General features: G+C 53.0%; 1 protein-coding gene across 6 annotated transcripts in view; it reads left to right on the plus strand.

Moving 5' to 3' along the window:
* Positions 1-16,545, plus strand: part of DLG4 (discs large MAGUK scaffold protein 4) — a 508,272-nt gene that overhangs the window by 109,484 nt on the left and 382,243 nt on the right. The window contains exon 1 of one of the 6 annotated variants that reach the window (XM_068273815.1): positions 6,951-7,193. The exons of the other annotated variants lie outside the window; for them this stretch is intronic. Coding sequence (XP_068129916.1) covers positions 7,164-7,193 — 30 coding nt within the window. The 5' untranslated portion in view covers positions 6,951-7,163. Of the gene's footprint in view, positions 1-6,950; positions 7,194-16,545 lie in introns of those variants that run through there. 6 annotated transcript variants of the gene reach the window in all.

The following is a 16,545-nucleotide window of genomic DNA, read 5'->3' on the forward strand; positions in this document are numbered from 1 at the left end:
CTCTGAGGTCTGGTTTGGTGTCTCTGGGGTGGGTTCTGTCTCTGAGGTCTGGATTGGTGTCTCTGGGGTGGATTCTGTCTATGAGGTCTGGGGTGGGTTCTGTCTCTGGGGTGGGTTCTGTCTCTGAGGTCTGGGTTGGTGTCTTGTCCCTGGGGTGGGTTCTGTCTTTGAGGTCTGGGTTGGTGTCTTGTCTCTGGGGTGGGTTCTGTCTCTGAGGTCTGGGGATGGGGTTCTGTCCCTGGGGGGCTCTGTCTCTGAGGTCTGGGTTGGTGTCTTGTCTCTGGGGTGGGTTCTGTCTCTGAGGTCTGGGTTGGTGTCTTGTCTCTGGGGTAGGTTCTGTCTCTGAGGTCCGGATTGGTGTCTCTGGGGTGGATTCTGTCTCTGAGGTCTGGGTTGGTGTCTTGTCTCTGGGGTGGGTTCTGTCTCTGAGGTCTGGGTTGGTGTCTCTGAGGTCTGGGTTGGTGTCTCTGGGGTGGGTTATGTCTCTGAGGTCTGGGTTGGTGTCTCTGGGGTGGGTTCAGTCTCTGAGGTCTGGTTTGGTGTCTCTGGGGTGGGTTCTGTCTCTGAGGTCTGGATTGGTGTCTCTGGGGTGGATTCTGTCTATGAGGTCTGGGGTGGGTTCTGTCTCTGGGGTGGGTTCTGTCTCTGAGGTCTGGGTTGGGTTCTGTCTCTGGGGTGGGTTCTGTCTCTGAGGTCTGGGTTGGTGTCTTGTCTCTGGGGTGAGTTCTGTCTCTGAGGTCTGGGGATGGGGTTCTGTCCCTGGGGGGCTCTGTCTCTGAGGTCTGGGTTGGTGTCTTGTCTCTGGGGTGGGTTCTGTCTCTGAGGTCTGGGTTGGTGTCTTGTCTCTGGGGTAGGTTCTGTCTCTGAGGTCTGGGTTGGTGTCTCTGGGGGGGGGGGGGGGTTCCTCTGTCTCTGAGGTCTGGATTGGTGTCTCTGGGGTGGATTCTGTCTCTGAGGTCTGGGGTGGGTTCTGTCTCTGAGGTCTAGTTTGGTGTCTTGTCTCTGGGATGGGTTCTGTCTCTGAGGTCTGGGTTGGTGTCTTGTCTCTGTGGTGGGTTCTGTCTCTGAGGTCTGAGGTGGGTTCTGTCCCTGGGGGGCTCTGTCTCTGAGGTCTGGGTTGGTGTCTTGTCTCTGGGGTGGGTTCTGGCTCTGAGGTCGGGGGTGGGTTCTGTCTCTGGGGTGGATTCTGTCTCTGAGGTCTGGGTTGGTGTCTCTCGGGTGGGTTCAGTCTCTGAGGTCTGGGTTGGTGTCTCTGGGGTGGGTTCTGTCTCTGAGGTCTGGGATGGGTTCTGTCTCTGGGGTGGGTTCTGTCTCTGAGGTCTGAGTTGGTGTCTCTGGGGTGGATTCAGTCTCTGAGGTCTGGGTTGGTGTCTCTGGGGTGGGTTCTGTCTCTGAGGTCTGGGTTGGTGTCTTGTCTCTGGGGTGGGTTCTGTCCCTGAGGTCTGGGTTGGTGTCTCTGGGGTGGGTTCTGTCTCTGAGGTCTGGGTTGGTGTCTTGTCTCTGGGGTGGGTTCTGTCTCTGAGGTCTGGGTTGGTGTCTTGTCTCTGGGGTGAGTTCTGTCTCTGAGGTCTGGGTTGATGTCTTGTCTCTGGGGTGGGTTCTGTCTCTGAGGTCTGGGGATGGGGTTCTGTCCCTGGGGGGCTCTGTCTCTGAGGTCTGGGTTGGTGTCTTGTCTCTGGGGTGGGTTCTGTCTCTGAGGTCTGGGTTGGTGTCTTGTCTCTGGGGTAGGTTCTGTCTCTGAGGTCTGGGTTGGTGTCTCTGGGGGGGGGGGGGGGGGGGGGGGTTCTTCTGTCTCTGAGGTCTGGATTGGTGTCTCTGGGGTGGATTCTGTCTCTGAGGTCTGGGGTGGGTTCTGTCTCTGAGGTCTAGTTTAGTGTCTTGTCTCTGGGATGGGTTCTGTCTCTGAGGTCTGGGTTGGTGTCTTGTCTCTGTGGTGGGTTCTGTCTCTGAGGTCTGAGGTGGGTTCTGTCCCTGGGGGGCTCTGTCTCTGAGGTCTGGGTTGGTGTCTTGTCTCTGGGGTGGGTTCTGGCTCTGAGGTCTGGGGTGGGTTCTGTCTCTGGGGTGGATTCTGTCTCTGAGGTCTGGGTTGGTGTCTCTCGGGTGGGTTCAGTCTCTGAGGTCTGGGTTGGTGTCTCTGGGGTGGGTTCTGTCTCTGAGGTCTGGGATGGGTTCTGTCTCTGGGGTGGGTTCTGTCTCTGAGGTCTGAGTTGGTGTCTCTGGGGTGGGTTCAGTCTCTGAGGTCTGGGTTGGTGTCTCTGGGGTGGGTTCTGTCTCTGAGGTCTGGGTTGGTGTCTTGTCTCTGGGGTGGGTTCTGTCCCTGAGGTCTGGGTTGGTGTCTCTGGGGTGGGTTCTGTCTCTGAGGTCTGGGTTGGTGTCTTGTCTCTGGGGTGGGTTCTGTCTCTGAGGTCTGGGTTGGTGTCTTGTCTCTGGGGTGGGTTCTGTCTCTGAGGTCTGGGTTGGTGTCTTGTCTCTGGGGTGGGTTCTGTCTCTGAGGTCTGGGTTGGTGTTTTGTCTCTGGGGTGGGTTCTGTCTCTGAGGTCTGGGTTGGTGTCTCTGGGGTGGGTTCTGTCTCTGAGGTCTGGGGTGGGTTCTGTCTCTGGGGTGGGATCTGTCTCTGAGGTTTGGGTTGGTGTCTTGTCTCTGGGGTGGGTTCTGTCTCTGAGGTCTGGGGATGGGGTTCTGTCCCTGGTCGGCTCTGTCTCTGAGGTCTGGGTTGGTGTCTTGTCTCTGGGGTAGGTTCTGTCTCTGAGGTCTGGGTTGGTGTCTCTGGGGGGGGGGGGGTTCTTCTGTCTCTGAGGTCTGGATTGGTGTCTCTGGGGTGGATTCTGTCTCTGAGGTCTGGGGTGGGTTCTGTCTCTGAGGTCTAGTTTGGTGTCTTGTCTCTGGGATGGGTTCTGTCTCTGAGGTCTGGGTTGGTGTCTTGTCTCTGTGGTGGGTTCTGTCTCTGAGGTCTGAGGTGGGTTCTGTCCCTGGGGGGCTCTGTCTCTGAGGTCTGGGTTGGTGTCTTGTCTCTGGGGTGGGTTCTGACTCTGAGGTCTGGGGTGGGTTCTGTCTCTGGGGTGGATTCTGTCTCTGAGGTCTGGGTTGGTGTCTCTCGGGTGGGTTCAGTCTCTGAGGTCTGGGTTGGTGTCTCTGGGGTGGGTTCTGTCTCTGAGGTCTGGGATGGGTTCTGTCTCTGGGGTGGGTTCTGTCTCTGAGGTCTGAGTTGGTGTCTCTGGGGTGGGTTCAGTCTCTGAGGTCTGGGTTGGTGTCTCTGGGGTGGGTTCTGTCTCTGAGGTCTGGGTTGGTGTCTTGTCTCTGGGGTGGGTTCTGTCCCTGAGGTCTGGGTTGGTGTCTCTGGGTTGGGTCCTGTCTCTGAGGTCTGGGTTGGTGTCTTGTCTCTGGGGTGGGTTCTGTCTCTGAGGTCTGGGTTGGTGTCTTGTCTCTGGGGTGGGTTCTGTCTCTGAGGTCTGGGTTGGTGTTTTGTCTCTGGGGTGGGTTCTGTCTCTGAGGTCTGGGTTGGTGTCTCTGGGGTGGGTTCTGTCTCTGAGGTCTGGGGTGGGTTCTGTCTCTGGGGTGGGATCTGTCTCTGAGGTCTGGGTTGGTGTCTCTGGGGTGGGTTCTGTCTCTGAGGTCTGGGTTGGTGTCCCTGGGATGGGTTCTGTCTCTGAGGTCTGGGTTGGTGTCTCTGGGGTGGGTTCTGTCTCTGAGGTCTGGGTTGGTGTCTCTGGGGTGGGTTCTGTCTCTGAGGTCTGGGGTGGGTTCTGTCTCTGAGGTCTGGGCTGGTGTCTCTGGGGTGGGTTCTGTCTCTGAGGTCTGGGGTGGGTTGTGTCTCTGGGGTGGGTTCTGTCTCTGAGGTCTGGGTTGGTGTCTTGTCTCTGGGGTGGGTTCTGTCTCTGAGGTCTGGGTTGGTGTCTTGTCTCTGGGGTGGGTTCTGTCTCTGAGGTCTGGGTTGGTGTTTTGTCTCTGGGGTGGGTTCTGTCTCTGAGGTCTGGGTTGGTGTCTCTGGGGTGGGTTCTGTCTCTGGGGTGGGTTCTTTCTCTGAGGTCTGGGTTGGTGTCTCTGGGGTGGGTTCTGTCTCTGAGGTCTGGGTTGGTGTCTCAGGGGTGGGTTCTGTATCTGGGGTCTGGGTTGGTGTCTTTGGGGTGGGTTCTGTCTCTGAGGTCTGGGGTGGGTTCTCTCTCTGAGGTCTGGGTTGGTGTCTCTGGGGTGGGTTCTGTCTCTAAGGTCTTGGGTGGGTTCTGTCTCTGGGGTGGGTTCTGTCTCTGAGGTCTGGGTTGGTGTCTCTGGGGTGGGTTCTGTCTCTGAGGTCTGGGTTGGTGTCTCTGGGGTGGGTTCTGTCTCTGAGGTGGGTTCTGTCTCTGAGGTCTGGGTTGGTGTCTCTGGGGTGGGTTCTGTCTCTGAGGTCTGGGTTGGTGTCTCTGGGGTGGGTTCTGTCTCTGAGGTCTGGGTTGGTGTCTCTGGGGTGGGTTCTGTCTCTGGGGTGGGTTCTGTCTCTGAGGTCTGGGTTGGTGTCTCTGGGGTGGGTTCTGTCTCTGGGGTGGGTTCTGTCTCTGAGGTCTGGGTTGGTGTCTCTGGGGTGGGTTCTGTCTCTGAGGTCTGGGTTGGTGTCTCTGGGGTGGGTTCTGCCTCTGAGGTCTGGGTTGGTGTCTCTGGGGTGGGTTCTGTCTCTGAGGTCTGGGTTGGTGTCTCTGGGGTGGGTTCTGTCTCTGAGGTCTGGGTTGGTGTCTCTGGGGTGGGTTCTGTCTCTGAGGTCTGGGGTGGGTTCTGTCTCTGAGGTCTGGGTTGGTGTCTCTGGGGTGGGTTCTGTCTCTGAGGTCTGGGTTGGTGTCTCTGGGGTGGGTTCTGTCTCTGAGGTCTGGGTTGGTGTCTCTGGGGTGGGTTCTGTCTCTGAGGTCTGGGGTGGGTTCTGTCTCTGAGGTCTGGGTTGGTGTGCCTGGGGTGGGTTCTGTCTCTGAGGTCTGGGTTGGTGTCTCTGAGGTGGGTTCTGTCTCTGAGGTCTGGGTTGGTGTCTCTGGGGTGGGTTCTGTCTCTGAGGTCTGGGTTGGTGTCTCTGGGGTGGGTTCTGTCTCTGAGGTCTGGGTTGGTGTCTCTGGGGTGGGTTCTGTCTCTGAGGTCTGGGTTGGTGTCTCTGGGGTGGGTTCTGTCTCTGAGGTCTGGGTTGGTGTCTCTGGGGTGGGTTCTGTCTCTGAGGTCTGGGTTGGTGTCTCTGGGGTGGGTTCTGTCTCTGGGGTGGGTTCTGTCTCTGAGGTCTGGGTTGGTGTCTCTGGGGTGGGTTCTGTCTCTGGGGTGGGTTCTGTCTCTGAGGTCTGGGTTGGTGTCTCTGGGGTGGGTTCTGTCTCTGAGGTCTGGGTTGGTGTCTCTGGGGTGGGTTCTGCCTCTGAGGTCTGGGTTGGTGTCTCTGGGGTGGGTTCTGTCTCTGAGGTCTGGGTTGGTGTCTCTGGGGTGGGTTCTGTCTCTGAGGTCTGGGTTGGTGTCTCTGGGGTGGGTTCTGTCTCTGAGGTCTGGGGTGGGTTCTGTCTCTGAGGTCTGGGTTGGTGTGCCTGGGGTGGGTTCTGTCTCTGAGGTCTGGGTTGGTGTCTCTGGGGTGGGTTCTGTCTCTGAGGTCTGGGTTGGTGTCTCTGGGGTGGGTTCTGTCTCCGAGGTCTGGGTTGGTGTCTCTGAGGTGGGTTCTGTCTCTGAGGTCTGGGTTGGTGTCTCTGGGGTTGGTTCTGTCTCTGAGGTCTGGGTTGGTGTCTCTGGGGTGGGTTCTGTCTCTGAGGTCTGGGTTGGTGTCTCTGGGGTGGGTTCTGTCTCTGAGGTCTGGGTTGGTGTCTCTGGGGTGGGTTCTGTCTCCGAGGTCTGGGTTGGTGTCTCTGGGGTGGGTTTTGTCTCTGAGGTCTGGGTTGGTGTCTCTGGGGTGGGTTCTGTCTCTGAGGTCTGGGGTGGGTTCTGTCTCTGAGGTCTGGGCTGGTGTCTCTGGGGTGGGTTCTGTCTCTGAGGTCTGGTTTGGGTTGTGTCTCTGGGGTGGGTTCTGTCTCTGAGGTCTGGGTTGGTGTCTCTGGGGTGGGTTCTGTCTCTGAGGTCTGGGTTGGTGTCTCTGGGGTGGGTTCTGTCTCTGAGGTCTGGGTTGGTGTCTCTGGGGTGGGTTCTGTCTCCGAGGTCTGGGTTGGTGTCTCTGAGGTGGGTTCTGTCTCTGAGGTCTGGGTTGGTGTCTCTGGGGTGGGTTCTGTCTCTGAGGTCTGGGTTGGTGTCTCTGGGGTGGGTTCTGTCTCTGAGGTCTGGGTTGGTGTCTCTGGGGTGGGTTCTGTCTCTGAGGTCTGGGTTGGTGTCTCTGGGGTGGGTTCTGTCTCTGAGGTCTGGGGTGGGTTCTGTCTCTGAGGTCTGGGCTGGTGTCTCTGGGGTGGGTTCTGTCTCTGAGGTCTGGGGTGGGTTGTGTCTCTGGGGTGGGTTCTGTCTCTGAGGTCTGGGTTGGTGTCTCTGGGGTGAGTTCAGTCTCTGAGGTCTGGGTTGGTGTCTCTGGGGTGGGTTCTGTCTCTGAGGTCTGGGTTGGTGTCTCTGGGGTGGGTTCTGTCTCTGAGGTCTGGGTTGGTGTCTCTGGGGTGGGTTCTGTCTCCGAGGTCTGGGTTGGTGTCTCTGAGGTGGGTTCTGTCTCTGAGGTCTGGGTTGGTGTCTCTGGGGTGGGTTCTGTCTCTGAGGTCTGGGTTGGTGTCTCTGGGGTGGGTTCTGTCTCTGAGGTCTGGGTTGGTGTCTCTGGGGTGGGTTCTGTCTCTGAGGTCTGGGTTGGTGTCTCTGGGGTGGGTTCTGTCTCTGAGGTCTGGGGTGGGTTCTGTCTCTGAGGTCTCATAGTGTCACACCAGCCTCCTCTCTGTCTCTTAGTCACAGTGTGTTGGTGAGTAAGGAGCAGCATCGCGTGGGTTCTCATCCTCCCCCCCCCCCCCTCTCTCTCTCTCTCTCCCCCTCCCTCCTCTCTCCCTCCCTCTTCCCCGCAGAACAGGCAGGAGGATCTGCAGCCTGTCATCCTCTTCTCTGCTCCCTCTCTCCTCTCTCTCTGTCCCTCCTTTTCTCCCCTGTCACCCTCACCCCAGTTCCCCCTTCCCCCTGTGCTCTCCTCTCTGGGGAGCGGACGGACACACGGACGGGGGAGGGAGGGCGAGCCCCCCGCACATGGTGGATGATCGGCCGAGGGGAGAGCTGCTGCTACCATGGATTGCCTGTGTATTGTCACCACTAAGGTAAGAGCCTCCCCCCGCATTACCCCTCAATGCTGGGCCTGCTGTGTATCTTCTACCCACAGGGATACCGGGAGGCAGCAGCTGCATGTGACATACCTGGGAGCCTGCAGGAGATGCTGGGAGAGGGATGCTGGGAGAGGGATGCTGGGAGAGGGATGCTGGGAGAGGGATACAGGGAGAGGGGTGCTGGGAGAGGGATGCTGGGAGAGGGATGCAGGGAGAGGGATGCTGGGAGAGGGGTGCTGGTAGAGGGGTGCTGGGAGAGGGGTGCTGGGAGAGGGATGCAGGGAGAGGGATGCTGGGAGAGGGGTGCAGGGAGAGGGATGCTGGGAGAGGGGTGCAGGGAGAGGGATGCTGGGAGAGGGATACAGGGAGAGGGATGCTGGGAGAGGGGTGCTGGGAGAGGGGTGCTGGGAGAGGGATGCAGGGAGAGGGATGCAGGGAGAGGGATACAGGCAGAGGGATGCAGGGAGAGGGATACAGGGAGAGGGGTGCTGGGAGAGGGATGCTGGGAGAGGTATGCAGGGAGAGGGATGCTGGGAGAGGGATGCTGGGAGAGGGGTGCTGGGAGAGGGATGCAGGGAGAGGGATGCAGGGAGAGGGATACAGGGAGAGGGATGCAGGGAGAGGGGTGCAGGGAGAGGGATGCTGGGAGAGGGATGCAGGGAGAGGGATGCTGGGAGAGGGGTGCTGGGAGAGGGATGCTGGGAGAGGGGTGCTGGGAGAGGGATGCTGGGAGAGGGGTGCTGGTAGAGGGATGCAGGGAGAGGGATGCAGGGAGAGGGGTGCAGGGAGAGGGATGCTGGGAGAGGGGTGCAGGGAGAGGGATGCTGGGAGAGGGGTGCTGGGAGAGGGATGCTGGGAGAGGGGTGCTGGTAGAGGGATGCAGGGAGAGAGATGCTGGGAGAAGGATGCTGGGAGAGGGATGCAGGGAGAGGGATGCAGGGAGAGGGATGCAGGGAGAGGGGTGCTGGGAGAGGGATACAGGGAGAGGGATGCTGGGAGAGGGATGCTGGGAGAGGGGTGCTGGTAGAGGGATGCAGGGAGAGGGATGCTGGGAGAAGGATGCTGGGAGAGGGATGCAGGGAGAGGGATGCTGGGAGAGGGATACAGGGAGAGGGGTGCAGGGAGAGGGATGCAGGGAGAGGGATGCAGGGAGAGGGGTGCTGGGAGAGGGATGCTGGGAGAGGGATGCTGGGAGAGGGATGCAGGGAGATGGATGCTGGGAGAGGGATGCAGGGAGAGGGATGCTGGGAGAGGGATGCAGGGAGAGGGATGCAGGGAGAGGGATGCTGGGAGAGGGATACAGGGAGAAGGATACAGGGAGAGGGGTGCAGGGAGAGGGATACAGGGAGAGGGATGCAGGGAGAGGGATGCAGGGAGAGGGATGCTGGGAGAGGGGTACAGGGAGAGGGATGCAGGGAGAGGGATGCTGGGAGAGGGGTGCTGGGAGAGGGATGCTGGGAGAGGGATACAGGGAGAAGGATACAGGGAGAGGGGTGCAGGGAGAGGGATACAGGGAGAGGGGTGCTGGGAGAGGGATGCAGGGAGAGGGGTGCTGGGAGAGGGATGCTGGGAGAGGGATGCTGGGAGAGGGATGCAGGGAGAGGGATGCTGGGAGAGGGATGCAGGGAGAGGGATGCAGGGAGAGGGATGCTGGGAGAGGGATGCTGGGAGAGGGATGCTGGGAGAGGGGTGCTGGGAGAAGGATGCAGGGAGAGGGATGCAGGGAGAGGGGTGCTGGGAGAGGGATGCTGGGAGAGGGATGCAGGGAGAGGGATGCTGGGAGACGGATGCAGGGAGAGGGATGCAGGGAGAGGGATGCTGGGAGAGGGATGCTGGGAGAGGGGTGCTGGGAGAGGGATGCAGGGAGAGGGATGCTGGGAGAGGTATGCAGGGAGAGGGATGCAGGCAGAGGGATGCAGGCAGAGGGATGCAGGGAGAGGGATGCTGGGAGAGGGGTGCAGGGAGAGGGATGCTGGGAGAGGGGTGCTGGGAGAGGGGTGCTGGGAGAGGGATGCAGGGAGAGGGATGCTGGGAGAGGGATGCAGGGAGAGGGATGCAGGGAGAGGGATGCTGGGAGAGGGATGCTGGGAGAGGGGTGCTGGGAGAAGGATGCAGGGAGAGGGATGCAGGGAGAGGGGTGCTGGGAGAGGGATGCTGGGAGAGGGATGCAGGGAGAGGGATGCTGGGAGACGGATGCAGGGAGAGGGATGCAGGGAGAGGGATGCTGGGAGAGGGATGCTGGGAGAGGGATGCTGGGAGAGGGATGCAGGGAGAGGGATGCTGGGAGAGGGATGCAGGGAGAGGGATGCTGGGAGAGGGAAGCAGGGAGAGGGAAGCAGGGAGAGGGATGCAGGGAGAGGGATGCAGGGAGAGGGATGCAGGCAGAGGGATGCAGGGAGAGGGATGCAGGGAGAGGGATGCTGGGAGAGGGGTGCAGGGAGAGGGATGCTGGGAGAGGGATACAGGGAGAGGGATGCAGGGAGAGGGATGCAGGGAGAGGGATGCTGGGAGAGGGATGCAGGGAGAGGGATGCTGGGATGATGCTGGGAGAGGGATGCAGGGACAGGGATGCTGGGAGAGGGATGCTGGGAGAGGGATGCAGGGAGAGGGGTGCAGGGAGAGGGATGCTGGGAGAGGGGTGCTGGGAGAGGGGTGCAGGGAGAGGGATGCTGGGAGAGGGATGCAGGGAGAGGGATGCTGGGAGAGGGATGCTGGGAGAGGGATACAGGGAGAGGGATGCTGGGAGAGGGATACAGGCAGAGGGATGCTGGGAGAGGGATGCAGGGAGAGGGGTGCAGGGAGAGGGGTGCTGGGAGAGGGATTCTGGGAGAGGGATGCTGGGAGAGGGATGCTGGGAGAGGGATGCAGGGAGAGGGATGCAGGGAGAGGGATGCAGGGAGAGGGATACAGGGAGAGGGGTGCTGGGAGAGGGGTGCTGGGAGAGGGGTGCTGGGAGAGGGATGCAGGGAGAGGGATGCAGGGAGAGGGATACAGGCAGAGGGATGCAGGGAGAGGGATACAGGGAGAGGGGTGCTGGGAGAGGGATACAGGCAGAGGGATGCTGGGAGAGGGATGCAGGGAGAGGGGTGCAGGGAGAGGGATGCAGGGAGAGGGATGCAGGGAGAGGGGTGCTGGGAGAGGGATGCTGGGAGAGGGATGCTGGGAGAGGGATGCAGGGAGATGGATGCTGGGAGAAGGATGCAGGGAGAGGGATGCTGGGAGAGGGATGGGATACAGACAGAGGGATGCAGGGAGAGGGATGCAGGGAGAGGGATGCTGGGAGAGGGATGCAGGGAGAGGGATGCTGGGAGAGGGATGCAGGGAGAGGGATGCTGGGAGAGGGATGCTGGGAGAGGGATGCTGGGAGAGGGATGCAGGGAGAGGGATGCAGGGAGAGGGATGCAGGGAGAGGGATGCAGGGAGAGGGATACAGACAGACAGATAGATAAATAGATGATAGATAGATAGATAGATAGATAGATAGATAGATAGATAGATAGATAGATAGATAGATAGATAGATAGATAGATAGACCTCTCTCTCCCACTGTATAAATCTCTCCATCCCTCTGCCTCCCGTCTATAGATAGCTGTGGCTGGATGTACAGGCTGCAGGATATGTATATCCTCTGTACACCCCTCTCTGCTCCCTGTGACTGAATGTGAGATCAATGTACAATCAGCTCTGTGCTCAGCTCTGCCTACACTGCTCCATCCATCCTCCTGGCATGACACTATAGATCCAGCGCTGACATTACTGCCTCACTCACACTGTATGGATGGGAAGCTGTCTATACATTATCCTCTATATACCCCTAGGCCTGTGTATATGTATAGACACTGTATACATAGGGAGCTGTGTCTATACATTATCCTGTATATACCCCTAGGCCTGTGTATATGTATAGACACTGTATACATAGGGAGCTGTGTCTATACATCATCCTGTATATCCTGTATGGATAGGGTGCTGTGTCTATACAGTATCCTCTATATATCCTGTATGGATAGGGGGCTGTGTCTATACATTATCCTGTATATCCTGTATGGATGGGGAGCTGTCTATACATTATCCTGTATATCCTGTATGGATAGGGACCTGTGTCTATACATTATCCTGTATAGATAGGGCGCTGTGTCTATACATTATCCTGTATGGATAGGGTGCTGTGTCTACACATTATCCTGTATATATCCTGTATACATAGGGAGCTGTGTCTATACATTATCCTGTATATATCCTGTATGGATGGGGAGCTGTGTCTATACATTATCCTGTATGGATAGGGTGCTGTGTCTATACATTATCCTGTATATATCCTGTATGGATACGGAGCTGTGTCTATACATTATCCTCTATATACCCCTAGGCCTGTGTATATGTATAGACACTGTATACATAGGGAGCTGTGTCTATACATTATCCTGTATATATCCTGTATGGATAGGGAGCTGTGTCTATACATTATCCTGTATATCCTGTATGGATAGGGAGCTGTGTCTATACATTATCCTGTATATCCTGTATGGATATGGAGCTGTGTCTATACATTATCCTGTATGGATAGGGAGCTGTGTCTATACATTATCCTGTATGGATAGGGCGCTGTGTCTATACATTATCCTGTATGGATAGGGAGCTGTGTCTATACATTATCCTGTATATCCTGTATGGATAGGGAGCTGTGTCTATACATTATCCTGTATGGATAGGGAGCTGTGTCTATACATTATCCTGTATGGATAGGGAGCTGTGTCTATACATTATCCTGTATATATCCTGTATGGATAGGTAGCTGTGTCTATACATTATCCTGTATGGATAGGGCGCTGTGTCTATACATTATCCTGTATATATCCTGTATGGATAGGAAGCTGTGTCTATACATTATCCTGTATGGATAGGGAGCTGTGTCTATACATTATCCTGTATGGATAGGGCGCTGTGTCTATACATTATCCTGTATATATCCTGTATGGATAGGAAGCTGTGTCTATACATTATCCTGTATGGATAGGGAGCTGTGTCTATACATTATCCTGTATGGATAGGGCGCTGTGTCTATACATTATCCTGTATATATCCTGTATGGATAGGTAGCTGTGTCTATACATTATCCTGTATGGATAGGGCGCTGTGTCTATACATTATCCTGTATATATCCTGTATGGATAGGGAGCTGTGTCTATACATTATCCTGTATGGATAGGGAGCTGTGTCTATACATTATCCTGTATGGATAGGGAGCTGTGTCTATACATTATCCTGTATATATCGTGTATGGATAGGGAGCTGTGTCTATACATTATCCTGTATATATCCTGTATGGATAGGGAGCTGTGTCTATACATTATCCTGTATGGATAGGGAGCTGTGTCTATACATTATCCTGTATGGATAGGGAGCTGTGTCTATACATTATCCTGTATATATCGTGTATGGATAGGGAGCTGTATATACATTATCCTGTATATCCTGTATGGATAGGGAGCTGTGTCTATACATTATCCTGTATATATCCTGTATGGATAGGTAGCTGTGTCTATACATTATCCTGTATATATCCTGTATGGATAGGGAGCTGTGTCTATACATTATCCTGTATGGATGGGGAGCTGTGTCTATACATTATCCTGTATGGATAGGGAGCTGTGTCTATACATTATCCTGTATGGATAGGGCGCTGTGTCTATACATTATCCTGTATGGATAGGGAGCTGTGTCTATACATTATCCTGTATATATCCTGTATGGATAGGGCGCTGTGTCTATACATTATCCTGTATATCCTGTATGGATGGGGAGCTGTCTATACATTATCCTGTATATCCTGTATGGATAGGGACCTGTGTCTATACATTATCCTGTATAGATAGGGCGCTGTGTCTATACATTATCCTGTATGGATAGGGTGCTGTGTCTATACATTATCCTGTATATATCCTGTATACATAGGGAGCTGTGTCTATACATTATCCTGTATATATCCTGTATGGATGGGGAGCTGTGTCTATACATTATCCTGTATGGATAGGGTGCTGTGTCTATACATTATCCTGTATATATCCTGTATACATAGGGAGCTGTGTCTATACATTATCCTGTATATATCCTGTATACATAGGGAGCTGTGTCTATACATTATCCTGTATATATCATGTACACATAGGGAGCTGTGTCTATACATTATCCTGTATGGATAGGGAGCTGTGTCTATACATTATCCTGTATGGATAGGGCGCTGTGTCTATACATTATCCTGTATGGATAGGGTGCTGTGTCTATACATTATCCTGTATATATCCTGTATACATAGGGGGCTGTGTCTATACATTATCCTGTATGGATAGGGCGCTGTGTCTATACATTATCCTGTATATATCCTGTATACATAGGGGGCTGTGTCTATACATTATCCTGTATATCCTGTATGGATAGGGAGCTGTGTCTATACATTATCCTGTATGGATAGGGCGCTGTGTCTATACATTATCCTGTATGGATAGGGCGCTGTGTCTATACATTATCCTGTATATATCCTGTATACATAGGGTGCTGTGTCTATACATTATCCTGTATATATCCTGTATGGATAGGGAGCTGTCTATACATTATCCTGTATGGATAGGGAGCTGTGTCTATACGTTATCCTGTATATATCCTGTATGGATAGGAAGCTGTGTCTATACATTATCCTGTATATATCCTGTATGGATGGGGAGCTGTGTCTATACATTATCCTGTATGGATAGGGCGCTGTGTCTATACATTATCCTGTATATATCATGTATGGATAGGGCGCTGTGTCTATACATTATCCTGTATGGATAGGGAGCTGTGTCTATACATTATCCTGTATGGATAGGGAGATTTGTCTATACATTATCCTGTATGGATAGGGAGCTGTGTCTATACATTATCCTCTATATATCCTGTATGGATAGGGCGCTGTGTCTATACATTATCCTGTATGGATAGGGGGCTGTGTCTATACATTATCCTGTATATATACTGTATGGATAGGGAGCTGTCTATACATTATCCTGTATGGATAAGGAGCTGTGCCTATACATTATCCTGTATGGATAGGGAGCTGTGTCTATACATTATCCTGTATGGATAGGGACCTGTGTGTATACATTATCCTGTATATATACTGTATGGATAGGGAGCTGTCTATACATTATCCTGTATGGATAGGGGGCTGTGTCTATACATTATCCTGTATATATCATGTATGGATAGGGAGCTGTCTATACATTATCCTGTATGGATAGGGAGCTGTGTCTATACATTATCCTGTATATATACTGTATGGATAGGGAGCTGTCTATACATTATCCTGTATGGATAGGGGGCTGTGTCTATACATTATCCTGTATATATACTGTATGGATAGGGAGCTGTCTATACATTATCCTGTAAGGATAGGAAGCTGTGTCTATACATTATCCTGTATATCCTGTATGGATAGGGCGCTGTGTCTATACATTATCCTGTATGGATAGGGGGCTGTGTCTATACATTATCCTGTATATATCCTGTATGGATAGGTAGCTGTGTCTATACATTATCCTGTATGGATAGGGAGCTGTGTCTATACATTATCCTGTATGGATGGGGAGCTGTGTCTATACATTATCCTGTATATCCTGTATGGATAGGGAGCTGTGTCTATACATTATCCTGTATATCCTGTACGGATAGGGAGCTGTCTATACATTATCCTGTATATATCCTGTATGGATATGGAGCTGTCTATACATTATCCTGTATATCCTGTATGGATAGGGAGCTGTGTCTATACATTATCCTGTATGGATAGGGAGCTGTGTCTATACATTATCCTGTATGGATAGGAAGCTGTGTCTATACATTATCCTGTATATCCTGTATGGATAGGGAGCTGTGTCTATACATTATCCTGTATGGATAGGGAGCTGTGTCTATACATTATCCTGTATATCCTGTATGGATAGGGAGCTGTCTATACATTATCCTGTATATCCTGTATGGATAGGGAGCTGTATATACATTATCCTGTATATCCTGTATGGATAGGGAGCTGTGTCTATACATTATCCTGTATATCCTGTATGGATAGGGCGCTGTGTCTATACATTATCCTGTATATATCCTGTATGGATAGGGAGCTGTGTCTATACATTATCCTGTATGGATAGGGCGCTGTGTCTATACATTATCCTGTATGGATAGGGAGCTGTGTCTATACATTATCCTGTATATTCTATATGGATGGGGAGCTGTGTCTATACATTATCCTGTATGGATGGGGAGCTGTGTCTATTCATTATCCTGTATGGATAGGAAGCTGTGTCTATACATTACCCTGTATATCCTTTATGGATAGGGAGCTGTGTCTATACATTATCCTGTATATATCCTGTATGCACAGGGAGCTGTGTCTATACATTATCCTGTATATCCTGTATGGATAGGAAGCTGTGTCTATACATTATCCTGTATATCCTGTATGGATAGGAAGCTGTGTCTATACATTACCCTGTATATCCTGTATGGATGGGGAGCTGTGTCTATACATTATCAATGTATATATCCTGTATGTATAGGGCACTGTGTCTATACATTATCCTGTATATATCATAAATGGATGGGGAGCTGTGTCTATAGATTATCCTGTATATATCCTGTATGGATAGGGGGCTATGTCTATACATTATCCTGTATATATCATGTATGGATGGGGAGCTGTCTATACATTATCCTGTATATATCCTCTATACATAGGGTGCTGTGTCTATACATTATCCTGTATATATACTGTATGGATAGGGAGCTGTGTCTACACATTATCCTGTATATATCATAAATGGATAGGGAGCTGTGTCTATACATTATCCTCTATATATCCTGTATGCACAGGGTGCTGTGTCTATACATTATCCAGTATATATCATAAATGGATGGCGTGCCATGTCTATAGATTATCCTGTATATATCCTGTATGCATAGGAAGCTGTGTCTATACATTATCCTGTATGGATGGGGAGCTGTGTCTATACATTATCCTGTATATATCCTGTATGGATGGGGAGCTGTCTATACATTATCCTGTATATATCCTGTATGCATAGGAAGCTGTGTCTATACATTATCCTGTATATCCTGTATGGATAGGAAGCTGTGTCTATACATTATCCTGTATGGATATTGAGCTGTGTCTATACATTATCCTGTATATATCCTGTATGGATTGGGAGCTGTGTCTATACATTATCCTGTATGGATAGGGAGCTGTGTCTATACATTATCCTGTATGGATAGGGAGCTGTGTCTATACGTTATCCTGTATGGATAGGGAGCT

The sequence above is a fragment of the Hyperolius riggenbachi genome, chromosome 3 (genome assembly GCF_040937935.1).
Source record: "Hyperolius riggenbachi isolate aHypRig1 chromosome 3, aHypRig1.pri, whole genome shotgun sequence".
Taxonomy (NCBI): Eukaryota; Metazoa; Chordata; class Amphibia; order Anura; family Hyperoliidae; genus Hyperolius; species Hyperolius riggenbachi.